Genomic DNA, 16,347 nt, shown 5'->3' with positions numbered 1-16,347 from the left:
AGTATGGTGTCAGGAGCCAGCGCTTCATGGCGTAGGCACTGTCACCTAACAAGTGGCAACCGGGTGGCACGATACCTCTTTCGAAGAGTTGCTTCAGTCCAGACTCATTGAAGACTAGCATCATTGACAGAGCCAGGCCACTTTGCAACAATGTCAAGTATTCTGTATGTTGCATCAAACACAACTTGTACATTGATGCTATGAAACCGTTTCCGATTTACATGTTCAGCTTCGTGTTCCCTTGGAGCTATAATTCTTATATGAGTGCCATCGACTACACCAGCGACACTGGGAAACCCTGCAACTTGCATGAATTGTTCTTGTTTCCGCTGAACTTCCTGCTGGGTGAAGGGGAAATTGATGAACTTCCGGAAATTGTCTCGTTGTGCAAGAGCCTCAAGGGTCTGGGTGATAGCACGGCTAACAGTTGGCTGTGATGTGCCGAAGTCATCGCTACTGCACAACTGCATCTTTCCTGTGGCCAAGTACCCTAAGGTGATGGCCACCTTCATCTCAGGAGAGAGGGCTTTGTTCCTAGCAGTTTGACTCCCTAATGCATCCCTCACAAGATCAGTTACATACAGTATGCCTGCACGGTCAAGTCGAAATCTTTCAATCAGCTGGGAGTCACTGTATTCCATCAGGAAGTATCTCCTCTCATGAAAAGTCCGGCGTCGTCGCTGGCGAAGTTGTTGTTGTTACGCCATCTTGGAGACTTAAAATACTTTTAAGCTGTGTATTTTTTTATTTTTTTAATTTTTTTCAGGTAAAGTTCTGATGTTTATGGCACTACATATATATTAAATCACCTCTTCTCAGGGATCCATTGTATGCTTTGTGTAGTGTGATCTATTTTAATTTTCTTCCTCAAGCTTTTTATTTTGTTGTGTTTATTGGTGCCACTGTATTTTTATTTTTACCTTTTTTATATAATTTTCTTATCTATTTGTTTATCTTTAACACCATCTCTGGTAGCATTCCCATAATGGGTAGCCATAACATGACTGATTGTTGAGGCACACAGCCTTAAACTCAGGTCTCCAAAATCACTGGGTGTTGATCACAGGCCATCACCTTTCTCCAGCCTTTCCATTCATAACTTCAATTACAACTCCCTGTTCTCTTGAGGCACTCATTTACATCATTACAAATCTTCTTCATCTCTTTTTCCCACTTTGCATTTATAGTGTATTTACCTATTTGTGATTACAGGGCCTGAGCCGTAGTTCTCTATGTCCTGTCTTTTTGTCCACACTTGTCCAAATTTTCCTTCATTTGACTGACACTCGCCGCACACGCCACATCCACACTCAGTTTGTTCCATGCATCAATGCTCCGATACGGGAAGCTATACTTCTTGATGTCGCTCGTGCAGGAGTCCTTCAGTATTTTCTTTGGGTGTCCTCTTAGGTAATTACTGGATGCCATCGTGATTAGGTTCTCCCTATCCAATATGTCCATTCCATGTACTATTTTGAAGATTGTTATCATATCCCCTCTGACTCTTCTTTCTTCCAACATGCTTAATTCCAGCCTATTTAACCTCTCCTCATACGGTACCTCCTTAAAGTCTGGTATCATTCTTGTTGCTAACCTCTGCACTCTTTCCAGTTTCTTGACATGTTTCTTCTTGTATGGTGACCAAATTACTGATGCATATTCCAACTGTGGCCTAATCAGGGTGATCAATATTTTCTTTATCATGTTCCCGTCCAGGTAATTAAATGCCCATCCTATACTTTGGAGCATGCTGTACGTTTTCCAAATATTCTATTAATGTGCTTTTCTGGAGACAGATTACTCTGTACAGTCACTCCCAAGTCTTTTTCTTCACTGACTTCAATTACAGTCTTCCCCCCCAGCTGGTAGTCTTTATATGGTCTATATTTACTTCTACCCATTCTCATTACACAGCTTTTGTTGGTATTGAATTCCATTTGCCACGTCCTGCTCCATTCATATATTTTGTCCAAGTCCTTCTGCAGTATATTACAGTCATGCATATTCCTCACTCTCCTCATAATCTTTGCATCATCTGCAAACATATTCATATAACTTCTCACTCCCTCTGGCATGTCATTTATATAGATCAGGAACATGATGGGACCAAGCACCGAACCTTGGGGAACTCCACTGGTTACCTTCCTCCACTCTGACTTCACTCCCTTCACTACCGTCCTCATTTCTCTACCTGTCAAATAATTTCTCATCCACTCCGTCAGATTTCCCCCTTATTCCTCCGATACTACTTAACTTCCACATCAATCTGTTATGTGGTACTTTATCAAATGCTTTTTTTTTAAGTCTAGGTATACACAATCAACCCATCCATCCCTCTCTTGTAAAATATCGACCACTCTTGAGTAGAAACATAGCAAATTTGATACACACGATTTCCCTTTTCTAAAGCCAAACTGTTTCTCACTTAGTATTTCTTTGTTTTCCAGGAACTCACACCACTTGCTTTTGATCACTTCTTCACATATCTTACACATAATGCTGGTCAAAGAAACAGGTCTATAATTCAATGGTTCCATGCGACATCCACTTTTGTAGATTGGTACTACATTTGCCCTTTTCCATTCTACTGGCACCTGTCCCGTGTTGATAGATGTTCTTGTTAAATCTAAAATTGGATCTAGCAACTGCTCTTGACATTCTTTTAACATTCTTCCAGACACACCATCTGGTCCCATTGCCTTGTTAACATCTAATTGACTCAAAACTTTTGCAATGTCACTCTTTGTTACTATAATTTCTTGCATCCATCTTGTCACAGGTAACATCCGTCGATTGAATTGTGTTTCTTCTGTGAATACTTTGCAGAAATTCTCATTCAATTTTTCAACAATGACACTTGTATCTTCATATATATAATCTCCAACCTTTAATTTATCAACTGTTTCTTTTTCTGTAATTTACCATTAATGAATTTATAAAACATTTTGGGATCACTTTCACAATTCTCCACTATTCTCTGTTCAAATTCTTGTTGTGCCCTTCTTCTCACTTGAACATATTTATTTCTTGCATTCCTATATGCTTCTCTCTCCACTTCCTCATTATTTCTCTTGTATTTTTCCCATGCCTTTTCCTTCTCCCTTTTGCCTTGTCACAGGTTTTGTTAAACCATTGATCTCCCTTTAAGATTTTCTTAGTATATTTTGGCACAAAGTTCTCTGCGGCCTCACTATATATTTCCATAAATTTTTCATATTTTAACTGCATGTTTGTTTCCTGGTACATTTCGGACCAATCCACATTTCCAAAGTAATTTCTCAACTCCTTATATCTTCCCTTAGCATAATTTAGGCATTCCTCCTTGTATCCAACTTCATTATCTTTGCTGAACCCCACCTTTACCTCAAATTTCAATAATTCATGATCACTCTTCCCCAAAGGACACTCATGCTCAATCTCATTTTCTAGATTTACTCCTTTGTGAATATCAAGTCCAGTCTCGACGGGGCATCACCCCTCCTTCCCTTGTTGGATGCCTCACCCACTGTGTCATCAAATTTCCCACCGCATAATTTAATAGCTGCTCACCCCATTCTCCACCATTCCCACTTCAAATTCTTCCCAATTGACGTCTTTACAGTTGAAATCTCCAACTATAACCATTTTTGCTTTCTTTGCAGCTTCATTTCTCATTCTTTCCAATGTGCTTTCCACCATACTATTATACTGATCATTTGACCATGCACTTGTTTTTGGTGGTACATACACAGTTACAATATTGATATCTTGCCTTCCATCAGTCACCACCACACCCACCACTTCCTCCTCGTCTCCTCCAAGGCACACATTTTGCACTATTAAGTCTTTTCTTGTTAACACAATTATTCCACCTCCACTTTTATTCACTCTATCTTTTCTCCACATTCTATAATTTCCCCCTCCAAACCAATCTATTTGTATATTCGGTCTCAATTTAGTCTCCACTATACACATAATATCTGGTTTATCCCTTATCAGATGGTCCATACACTCTAATCTTTTTATAGGAAGCCGTCTATGTTAGTATATGATACTCTTATGTCTTTCTTCCTTATCTGCTCCTTTGTCTGGTCTTTTACTCCCTCTCTTTTGTCCACCACTTCCACACTTTGTCGTTTCTTATTTTCCAAAAAACTTCTTCTTCTTCTGTTCTTGCCTCATTCCTCTCTCTCACCTCTGTCACCATTTCTCTCATCTTAGCCCTTTCCTCCTGCGACATATTTCTTCTTACATAAATCATGTTTGTCTCTTGAGAATTTTTCAGCTTCCATGCATTTCTCAATACATGCTCAGCAGCTACTTGGGATTTTAATGTTATCTTCATGGCTCTAGACTTTCCTTCTTCATACTTTCCCAATCTCATATATTCCTCAACTTCTCCAAATGCATTTTCTTCTTCCGAGATCTTATTCAGCATGGTCTTAATCTTCTCTTCCTCCTTAATTTTTCTCTCCTGCCAGTTTCTTATATTATCTTCCTTTAATCCACTCACTACCACACACTTTTTCTTTTCTGCAATGTTTCTCACCATTGTCTCCTCTTGCTGTAAAACTTTAACAATCTCCCGTTGGGCCAACTCACTCTTTTCTTTTTCTTTGTTGTTTAATTATTTCTCTAAAACTGTTATGCGCTTCTTCATTGTTTTGTTTTTGTCACCTCCTCCAGCCTAGTGTGTCTTTGTTTACTTTTCTCCTCTCCTTTTAGTTTTCTTTCCATCTCGGTTATTTTTACAGTTAATTCCTGACACTGTTTTCCCAGGAGCGCATTGTTACTTTCCAATTCCAACTTTTGTGTCAACAACTTGGCATTTTCCCTGGTAAGCATTATGACTTCCTCATTTTCTCTTAGAACTCTATCCAACTTTTCCTCTATTACCAGTATTGTTTCAATTCTTTTTTCCATATTCTCAATTCTTCTGTCCAAACTCACCTCCCTCAGTCCTGAGGAATCCAAAAAACCTACAAATGAATCCCTTCTCGCTTCCGCCATGTTTACGGGTATCAGCTGTTTGCGGGTTGGTGACCGCACATACTTTTCACACACTTCACCTCTTCCTATTCTGTGACACTCCTCACTTTCCCCAACTCATCACCTCATTGGACCATAGAGACATTCCTGTTACTGTTCAGGCCCTGTATATTCACGTATAGGTAGATGTTTGATGTCGTGGCTGGAGCCCCCTCTCTGACGTCTTGTCAGCTCGGCGGTCTGGCGGTGTATAGCCAAATGCATGCAAATCTAATCATCCCTACTTTTTGTATTGTTAACATTATGCTAGATCCTTGTTATCATGTACTTTTATTCCCATGTATAATGTCTGAGACAATGGATACACATCCTGGCGTTCCACCTCTCATCCACACCACTCTTTCCACTGCCTCATACACATCTCTCATTTTCATTCATGCAATCACTCATTCTTGATTCTTTTTATGACTAGATTTTATCGAAGGTTAGCCATAAAAGAGGTCACTTGGAGATCAAACCCTTGCAGGAATACATAACAATTACCCATGGCCAAAATTTGTTTGATCAGGTTTTAACTATCTCAGTATTATGTAAGTACTAATGTATTTATTATGTTTTATTTCACAGGAAAGTGGATAAATGGTAGAATGGTATTAACACGACTTTCACATTTTGGGGAGGTATGTCCTCTGAGGGACCACAGCTACAGTGACCCTGCTGCTCCTCCCTCTTATGCATATCTGCCTCCTGTCAAGCGCATATCTGTAAGTACAAGACAGGTTTTCTTAACATGAGAGTTAGCTGCAGGTTTGGTGATTATAAGCATTATTTATGCAACAAAAACAAGAAAGGATAAGATGATGTAAGTTTTATTGCAAAATTGTTAACATGGTGGCATAATGACCAGAAAAAATGCATATGGTCTTATGTGTTAATGTTATTTGAATGTTTAAACTTTTAGAGTGAGTATTGATTGAATCTAGTGTTGAGCACAAGGGGGTGTGGTAGTTTAGGATGAACAAAGGTGAAAATTTACAATCTGCCAACATTACCACACAATAACAATAATAATGATGTTTGGATAAAACATGCATAAACAATGACTATAGTAAAACTAAAATGTACTGACCCATAAGGTGAGGTGAGTAATCCCTACAATGCTGCCATATATCACTCATTACTTCAAAGAAAACAGAGTAACAATACTTCATTTAACAAATTGTTACTCTGTTTTCTTTGAAGTAATGAGTGATATCACGTATGGCAGCATCGTAGGGATTATACACCTCACCTTATGGGTCAGTACATTATAGTTTTGCCGTAAATGACAAACAAATTAGTTGAATATTATACATAATTGTGAATATTGTCAATTAATATAGTGTGTGTGTGTGTGTGTGTGTGTGTGTGTGTGTGTGTGTGTGTGTGTGTGTGTGTGTGTGTGTGTGTGTGTGTACAGGTAACTCGATTTACGCGACAGATGCGTTCCAAGAGGCATCGCGTATATCAAAATTTGCGTAAAACAAACATATAATTCTCATAAGAAACAATAGGTAATAGGGAGGATGCAGGATGTGGTCCCAAAAAAATTGTACAAAATACTCTATTTATTTGGCTAAATTAACAAGTTTTTATTATTTACCATTCTAAATACTAGAAGTGTATTTAAGGCAAAGGGAAAAGCAAGAAATAATAAGAGAAAGCAAAAAATAATAAGAGAAAACAACAAAACAAAAAATACATAAACAAAACACTCACTGCGTCACTCCCTTCACCACTCACACCACAGTCAGTCACCATCTTCCTCTGAACTTTACCACTTTATAAAAAATCCACTTATCAAAAATAACCCCACTTGCAGAAGAAGATGAAGGACGTTTTGGGGCCATCTTGGTGAATTATAGGCAGATTGAAGAGATTCTGTCTGTACTCAGTGCTGGCAGACTGCAAATGAGGCACGAGAAGAGCGGGAGTCGGATCCAAGAAACTTTAACAACGTCAGAGCAACCTCCTGCCGCGAAATGGCATCCATGAACGCTTGGAGGGACGGTAATGAGGTTGCTCTCGGGTTGCTGGGGTGTTACTGTCTTATATATGCATTTATGTTCACAAAACATTTCTATTAGCTTATTACAAACCTTGCCCCCAAGAAAGGATTGTTTTGTAATGCATAAAGTGAAATCTTACATGAAATACCAAAAATAAAGCAGAGATGAGATTGGCCACAGACGAGGCGGAGACTCGCGGCGACTCGGCCGCTTTTTCTTCTTCTTGTGACCATTTTAGCTTGTGTGTTCCTTTCACCACGATATTTGTTTCCACCCCTCTATTGCCTGCTATAATGGATATCATATCTTAGTATTCATATACGCTCATGCCATGAGGATAACCTCGACTCCATAGCACTGAGTGATAGTGAATTACTAATGAAATACTGCGGTATTTCATTAGTAATTCACTATCACTCAGTGCTACGGAGTCGAAGTTATCCTCATGGCATGAGCGTATATGAATACTAAGACATGATATCTATTATTTATTTCATCCTGATGGCACCACTGCTATCTCTTCTGTCTCTAAAGCTCAACTCTTTTCTCAAACCTTTGCTCACAACTCCACCTTGGATGATTCTGTGCTTGTCCCTCCCTCTCCTCCTCCCTCTGACTATTTCATGTCTACAATAAAAATTCTTCGTAATGATGTTTTCCATGCCCTTGCTGGCCTAAACCCTCGGAAGGCTTATGGACCTGATGGGGTCCCTCCTATTGTTCTCAAAAACTGTGCTTCTGTGCTTGCACCTTGCCTGGCCAAACTCTTCCAACTTTGTCTATCGACTTCTACCTTTCCTTCCTGCTGGAAGTTCGCCTACATTCAGCCTGTTCCTAAAAAGGGTGACCGTTCTAACCCCTCAAACTACCGTCCTATAGCTTTAATCTCTTGCTTGTCTAAAGTTTTTGAATCTATCCTGAATAGGAAGATTCTCAAACATCTGTCACTTCACAATCTTCTGTCTGATCGCCAGTATGGCTTCCGTCAAGGTCGCTCTACTGGTGATCTTCTGGCTTTCCTTACTGAGTCTTGGTCATCCTCTTTAGAGATTTCGGTGAAACTTTTGCTGTTGCGTTAGACATATCAAAAGCTTTTGATAGAGTCTGGCATAAAGCTTTGATTTCAAAACTGCCCTCCTACGGCTTCTATCCTTCTCTCTGCAACTTTATCTCAAGTTTCCTTTCCGACCGCTCTATTGCTGCTGTGGTAGACGGCTACTGTTTTTCTCCTAAACCTATTAATAGTGGTGTTCCTCAGGGTTCTGTCCTGTCACCCACTCTCTTTCTATTATTCATTAATGACCTTCTTAACCAAACTTCTTGCCCTATCCACTCCTACGCTGATGATACCACCCTACATCTTTCCACGTTCTTTCAGAGACGTCCAACCCTTCAGGAAATCAACAGATCACGCGCGGACGCCACGGAACGCCTGACTTCCGATTTTTCTAGTAGTTTTCAATGCCTCAAAAACTCAATTCCTCCATCTATCAACTCGACACAACCTTCCAGACAACTATCCCCTCTTCTTCAATGACACTCAACTGTCTCCCTCTTCCACAATGAATATCCTCGGTCTGTCCTTTGCTTCATAATCTTAACTGGAAACTTCACATCTCATCTCTTGCTAAAACAGCTTCTATGAAATTAGGTGTTCTGAGGCGTCTCCGCCAGTTTTTCTCGCCCCTCCAACTGCTTACTCTGTATAAGGGCCTTATCCGTCCCTGTATGGAGTACTCTTCGCATGTTTGGGGGTTCCAGTCACACAGCTTTGCTTGATAGGGTGGAATCGAAAGCTCTTCGTCTCATCAACTCCCTCCTCTGACTAACTGTCTTCAGTCTCTTTCTCACCGCCGAAATGTTGCATCCCTTTCTATATTTTATCGCTATTTTCATGGTAACTGTTCTACTGATCTTGCTAACTGCATGCCTCCCTCCTCCTGCGGCCACGCTGCACAAGGCTTTCTTCTTCCTCTCATCCGTATTCTGTCCAACTCTCTAATGCAAGAGTTAACCAGTACGCTCAATCATTCATCCCTTTCACTGGTAAACTCTGGAACTCCCTCCCTGCATCTGTATTTCCAAATTCCTACAACTTGTCTTCTTTTAAGAGGGAGGTATCGAGGCATTTGCTCCCCTAATTCTGGCTGACGGTTTTGGCACTTTTGAACTCTTTGGAGAGCCAGCGCTCAAGTGGGCCTTTTTCTAACTTTCTTTTTTTTGCCCTTGGCTGGCCCTCTTTCCTACGTAAAAAAAAATAAAGAAAAAAAATTATAGCAGGCAATAGAGGAGTGGAAACAAATATCGTGATGAAAGCAACATGCAAGCTAAGAGGGTCACAAGAAGAAGAAGAAGCGGCCGAGTCGCCGTGAGTCTCTGCCTCGTCTGTGGCCGATCTCATCTCTGCTTTATATTTTGGTATTCCATGTAAGATTTCACTTTATGCATTACAAAACAATCCTTTCTTCAGGTCAAGGTTTGTAAAAAAGCTAATAGAAATGTTTTGTGAACATAAATGCATATATAAGACAGTAACACCACCTGGAGAGGTGGTGTTACCAGCAACCTGAAAGCAACCTGATAGCAACCTTGTTACCGTCCCTCCAAGCGTTCATGGATGCCATTTCGCGGCAGGAAGTTGCTCTGACGTTAAAGTTTCTTGTATCCAGCTCCTGGCAGCCAATGAGCACTTTTAGGAGAGCTACCAACCTCCACCTGCCAACATCAACAAATCTTTGTGGATGCTATTTTACGGAGGTTGGCATGTGAGCAGGAGGTTGCTATGGAGGTTGTCTGTACCAACATAGACAACAACCTGCTTCTTGGATCCGGCCCCAGAGCTCCCACCTATCGGCCAGCTGCGGAACTCTGGCGCGCAGTTTGAAAATGCGGTTGGCCCAAATCGTGTATAAGCAAAGTGATCGCGCAAATTAAATTAATTATAATATTTTTTTATCGCGTTATAACAAAAATGCATAAATCAAACACGCATAAATCGAGTTACGTGTATATATATATATATATATATATATATATATATATATATATATATATATATATATATATATAGAGAGAGAGAGAGAGAGAGAGAGAGAGAGAGAGAGAGAGAGAGAGAGAGAGTACATCTGCAATTTTTCAAATTTCATTTCAGGTATCTGGTTCATCAAAATCCTCTGCCACATCTGCTTCACACTCAGCATCAAACCAACCGGCCTCACCTGCATCCTCCTCAGCCTCAGGTTCTTCATCCCCTCCCTCTTCTCCTCCATCATATTTCTCTTCTCAGTCTCCTTCTTCTGTATCTTCCTCATCAACAGTTTCCTCTTTTCTCTCATACTTTTCTTCCACCTCTTCTTCAGCAGTTGTCACAACACCAGCAGCATCACCAACACCATCAGGAACAGCCTGTGCATCCCAGAGTGTACATACTGTTCAAGTCACTAAGATAGAACTTTTAGATCTACCAAATGAAATATTTGAGAAGGTGTTTTCATACCTGTCCTACAAAAAGATATGTGAAGTCAGATTGGTAAGTTTGAGTGATTATTTTCATTCTAGTTTGTAGAAATAGTATTTGAATATTGAGTTAGACATTTAAAGGTTTAGCTTGTAGAAATTTATATAAGTAGGCAATTATGTGGCTAAATGACTTTTGAATGATGCATACCATTACACTACAGACTTGCAAGAGATTTGAGCAGATTGGCTCCAACATCCTGAACAGCACCTTCCAGCGTCTCCAGAATCAAATGTTACTAAGGTTCCAGTCCATCAAAGGGCAGATGCCACGAAGGGAAAGTGCCCGACGAAAACATCCTTTGGCTCGGGAATCTGACATTATTGAAACGCTGCACATGCGCCTCACTCTTCTTCAGATGTCGTTTGGAAAACACATTGAACGTAAACATTGTTGTTTTTTTGCTGGAGATGTAAGTTTCTTCTTTTTATTGTCAAAATTATTATAAGTCTCAAGTTCTCCAGAGAAAGAAAAAGCATGTTGAAATTTTGTATTTTCCATTATATGATTCATCAGATTTCCCATAGGTAGGAAACAGAATAATGTAGTAGAGAAGGTTTATTTATAACTCAAGATTGCAAGTCTGTCATATATTTCTATTATCTAGTGAAGTAGTGGTTAGTACACACAGCTCTTAACAATATGTAAATTTGTTAATTCCTTGCAAGTTAGACTTTTTGGCTTGCTTCCTTTTACATTGAAATATATATTGATCTGGCAGAGAAAAAGGATGGATGTAATTTGAAGTATGGCTTCAAATTTTAGGAGCAGGATTCAGCCTTTCATCAGTTATTATGTGTGTGTGCATGTGTTGAGTTTGTATGAGTGGATGCTTGGTAAAAAAATTACTAGAAATAGTATCAGCCTCAGTAAGAGTAGTCAATGAAAAAGAGAAAGTATACTGTAGCGTATACTACCTTGTTAATTCTCAAATATTTGGCATAGATTTTTTTTTTTTTTTTTTTTTTCTCCATGCCATTTCTTGTCTTACGTGTACACATGTCCACAGGAAGACAGGATTGGTAATCTTTTACTGTCTCCTCAACCATCTCTTTGTTAGCTAAACATAGACTACAGCATAAAGGAACAATCCCAAATTGAAATTTATAACTTGTAATAGAGAAAACTGGAGTATATACACACACACACATATATATATATATATATATATATATATATATATATATATATATATATATATATATATATATATATATATATATATATATATATATATATATATATATATATATATATATATATATATATATATATATATATATATATATATATATACATACAGGTTGAACCTCCCAGATCCGGCAACCACCGGACCTTAGACTTGCCGGACCATGGAAAATTCTGAACTATAGGTGGTCCCCAAAACACCCTCTATATACTTAGCCTGCATTATACATGCTACATCCAAGCACTGACACCCTGTCCTTACTGCCTTTACTGCCAGTACATTCCTGTTCTGTTTCTTGAGCCAAAGTTTTTCCTGGGAGACGATGCCAGTACAGAGCAGTTTCATCAGCATTGTAAACCTGCTCTGGGGTTAGTTTCTCTTTTGCAATAAACTGAGCAAACTCGTCCACAATCTTAGTGGCTGCGTCCTTATCTGCACTAGATTTCTCACCACATATGCGATGTAAAGTAATTCCATGTCTTGTTTAGAATTTTTGTAACCATCCTTGAGAATATTTACAATCATGTAAATTAAGTTCAGCATGGAAAATTTTTGCCTGCACCATTATCATCTCGCTAGACACAGGGATGTTACCAGCGTGCAGAAGCTTAAACCACTAAGAGCACTGTCTAAGTCACTGCTTTTACCCTCCTTAAGTGTTCTATGAACCTCCATGTTATTCTTGATCTCACACTCACTGTAAAACTTGAGAAGTTGATTCTTCTGCTTTTTTTTTTTTATATCATAGACAGTTGATGAGCCAATGTTGTACTGTTGGCATAGGGTCTGCACTGAAACACCTTTATGTAGCTGCCTCAATAGGTCCACTTTCTGTTGCACTGATATTGTTATATGTCTGCACTTTTTCTTTGGTTCACACACAACACTATCACTTCCTGGTCGCTTGGAAGCCATGTTTAGGGGCAAATGTTACAGAAAAAATGTTTATGCACCTGGGGGGGATGGTGTTTGCAATGAGCGGTAGTGTGGTACTGATTCATATTTTACCCAGAATGCCCGGGCTCCAAAACACAGTACAGTGCCGCCGCATCCTAGCGGCGGTCCGGCAAATTACTCTGGCCAATTCAAAAATTCCAGCAAACAAAAATTTTGCCGGATTACAGGTGTTGCCGGATGAAAGAATACCGGATTAAGGAGGTTCAACCTGTGTATATATATATATATATATATATATATATATATATATATATATATATATATATATATATATATATATATATATATATATATATATATATATATATATATATATATATATATATATATATATATATATATTTTTTTTTTTTTTTTTTTTTTTTTACATATAATAGCTGAAGATTGTACAGGTTTCTCTTTAATTCAAGTGTATATCTTAGTGTTGGTATATTCAAAATTTGTATGAAAACCATTTCAGTAACAGAACATGATATTTGTAACATGATATTTGTGTGTGTGCAGATACTGGATGAGGTGTATCGCATCTTGTCTTACATCAAGAAGACCCCTAACCTGGGACGAGCCTACAAAGTGACTGATGAACTCTTTGACCTATCCACAATGGCCATGGAATACTTCAGAGAACATATAGAACCTCGTCTCCCAGAAATCACATGCTTTGGATCTGATTTTCTAGATATCACGTCAAGATTTTCTGGTAATTGGAATTTTAAGCTCTTAGCATGTTAGGTTCAAAGTTGGCATTTCAAAGCAAAAATTAGAGAATCTTTCAATCACTTTATTGTTTAAGTGTAGTAAGCCCCCAGCTGTCAGATGACTCCTTGCTACTGTATTACTTTAGTTGGTTTTTTCCACAAAAATTAAAAACTTCATTTCATATTGATGAACACTATATTTGAAGTTTGCCTAACTAGATATCTTTTATCTCAAGTTCAGTTGATCATAGTCTCACTTAAGCACATATACCCAACATAGAAGGGTGTGGAATGCGGTCATCCAGTGGCAGTGGACGAGTGTCTGAGCCAGAAGATGAACTGCCAGAGCGAGATCCTCTGCCACCTTCCAACATGGTTTTGCGCAAGAGGATTAAACGTATACGACAGGGCATGAGAAGGTACAGTTATCACATTGGTATTTGCAGTGAGTCCTGAGTTTATTATGGTATATTTAATTATTAACTGGGATTGATAATGCTGGAGAGCATGACAACTTGCTATTACAGTAAACTTAATATATTACACTGGTAAAGGGAAGATGAAAATATCAATACTTCCTATGCACCATAACACTCATTTAGAATTTTTTTTATTTTTCTAAATTTAACCACAAATAATTTGTATAACAGAAAATGTTAAGAAGTAACATGTTTATTTCTAAAGACTTGAAGAATGTGCCTTTGATAATTCAATGGAAAATCATGCTGTGTCTTTAGTAACTTTTTCATTAGTGCAAGTCACTACATTTCTATCAACTTGAAATTTTGCCTAAAAGCTTTGGAATTTTTGCGCAAGAAAAAAGAAAAAGAGATGAAGATCAACATATGCTCAAGGCGGATTCACACGTGCCAATTTGCAACAGAAAATGTAAGTTGCTAGAAGTATCGACTAAGTTCTTCTAGTTGGAAAACATCACACGTAGCAACTGGAAAGTATCAACTAGTCAGCGACTTGGCAGGAAGTGAGTGTAAACAAACAGCTACCTGCCAAGATGTCTTCCTCCAGTGACAATGCTGAAGCTGTGGTGGCTCTTCTTTTAGTGCACTGGAAGAGTCAACAGAAAAGTAAATGCCTGTGGATATGTCCCTGGCTAAGTAGAAGGAAAGAAAAGAGTGTCTACCACACACTAACCTTAAGAAGACAGTGCATAATTGAAATCAAATTAAATCCTGACAAATCTTCAATCTTCATCTCCAGCAACACATTGAGGGAAACAGTTCTTGGAGAGTGGCAGCTATCTCATCAAATGCCAATTTGCACAAGCTTATTTTTACTGTATAATTCATTTCTGGTGTCCCAGATGTGTTCTTTTCCCCTCACCAACTCTAACATCTTCTCTACACCTGGAGACCACATTTTCAAAGCTTACTCCAAGACATCACAATGTAAATAAAGTCACAAATTGACTGAACAAGACCAACATGTTGGTCTTGTTTGCGACTGGTTTCTTCAGTTGCTAGCCACCAATATTCAGTCAGAAACTCTACCAACTTGCAATGTTGCTAGGCATTGATATTCAGTTGAAACTCTACCAACTTGAAATTTCAGTCACAAATTGGCACGTGTGAACCCGCCTTAAGATTTGTTAGCCATATGCATATATATTACATAAAAGAAATTATGCTAATATACCAATAATAAAGAATTGCTGGGACAGTCCCCTTAAAAAAAGACTTTTTACATACTAGAAAAAAGAAAGGATAATTGGTTATGGCAGTGTTGTAGCAGTCTTTAAATCGTCTTATTCACTTCAGAATATCAATTAGGCTGAGTAAAATATTTCTATATGAATTATTTTGCTGTTCTTCCTTTACAGATACAATACTCAGCTTGTTGCTCTTCGAAGGGAATTAAAAGGATGCAAAAGTAAGCTAGCTGATCAGTCTAAGCAGAACATAGAATTTGCAACACGTTTTGATGAATATGACAAAAAGTTTGAAGAATCTGCCCGCAAATTCAGCACAGTTCTGCAGGTAAGAAATGGTGCTGTACATGCTGTCCTTTTGAGTGATTCTTAGTACAAACAAATGTAATCAAACTTCCATAAATTGCCAGATACATGAAGTCATACCTGGAAAGGAATTTTATGTGCTTGGATTTTGTACATACAAATAACACATCATGATTATATTATTTAATACAATGGAGATGATTGGGATGATCCACTAATTTTTAACATTATTCAACTTTGATATAATTTTGAAAGTAATTTTTTTGTCTGTTTACATCTTATCTCACCTAATGGAAACTTGGCAACTTGTGTGCTTATATACACACAGCTCTCCTATCTATCTTTAAATGTATATTTTATGTCTTTGGTATTTGTTATTATTAGCTCCAATTTTTAAATAGAAAGATATTTAAACGATATCAAATCCTTCGATATGCTTCACCTAGTCATATCTCCACTTTGCAAAGCCTTTGAACAGCATAATCTTATGAATCCATAAAACATTGTGAGACAGCATATTCCACACATAAAACATATAACCTTTCTTTCATTCATACATAGTTTGATAAATGGATAACCCCAAAGGTGCAAGGTTAAGAGTGTATACCTTTTCATGTATCATCTGATTCTTTTTAAGAAATTTTTCTTCATAACCTCTAACCCTTACCAGAAAGCTAACTTCTACTTCTTGCACTAGTAATAGAATTTGTCAGGACTGATTATCTATATTATAAGTTGGTCACACTTTCTTCTCATCCTCCAATTATCATCTGTCTATTGTGAAAGTAATTTAAATGTGCCCTGTTTAGCAGGTTTGACATCATTTACAGTTGAAGGACTGAAAAGTGGAAAGATTGAGATGTAGTGATGCTTCCTAAGATAGTTAACAGACATGGAAGTTTACGGTGAAAAAATGTTACGATGAGATTAGTAGGCATGTCTATGTTAGATGAGAGAGAAACAATTGTAGAGCAAGCAAGATTGTACTTGATTAAGGT

At 38.1% G+C, this 16,347-nt stretch overlaps 2 protein-coding genes across 4 annotated transcripts in view; one reads left to right on the top strand and one right to left on the bottom strand.

The window, feature by feature from the left end:
* The window catches only part of LOC123520359, a 47,416-nt gene that overhangs the window by 16,570 nt on the left and 14,499 nt on the right, over nucleotides 1–16,347 (top strand). For 2 of the 3 annotated variants that reach the window (XM_045282592.1, XM_045282593.1), the window contains 6 exons: nucleotides 5,596–5,732; nucleotides 10,168–10,545; nucleotides 10,697–10,945; nucleotides 13,184–13,379; nucleotides 13,658–13,796; nucleotides 15,215–15,371. In XM_045282592.1, the coding sequence (XP_045138527.1) occupies nucleotides 5,616–5,732; nucleotides 10,168–10,545; nucleotides 10,697–10,945; nucleotides 13,184–13,379; nucleotides 13,658–13,796; nucleotides 15,215–15,371 (1,236 nt within the window). In that variant the 5' untranslated portion in view covers nucleotides 5,596–5,615. The remainder of the gene's footprint in view (nucleotides 1–5,595; nucleotides 5,733–10,167; nucleotides 10,546–10,696; nucleotides 10,946–13,183; nucleotides 13,380–13,657; nucleotides 13,797–15,214; nucleotides 15,372–16,347) is intronic. The other variant, XM_045282594.1, reaches the window with a different exon arrangement.
* On the bottom strand, nucleotides 105–1,324 carry LOC123519761 (putative nuclease HARBI1). Its single transcript, XM_045281266.1, has 2 exons — nucleotides 1,211–1,324; nucleotides 105–680 (listed from the first exon to the last, which is right to left on the bottom strand). The coding sequence occupies exons 1-2, from the start codon at nucleotides 1,322–1,324 to the stop codon at nucleotides 105–107; spliced, it is 690 nt and encodes a 229-aa protein (XP_045137201.1).

The sequence above is a fragment of the Portunus trituberculatus genome, chromosome 46, assembly GCF_017591435.1.
Source record: "Portunus trituberculatus isolate SZX2019 chromosome 46, ASM1759143v1, whole genome shotgun sequence".
NCBI classification, from domain to species: Eukaryota; Metazoa; Arthropoda; class Malacostraca; order Decapoda; family Portunidae; genus Portunus; species Portunus trituberculatus.
The sequence above is the reverse complement of the archived record's forward strand: the minus strand, read 5'-3'. Positions and strand labels throughout refer to the sequence as shown.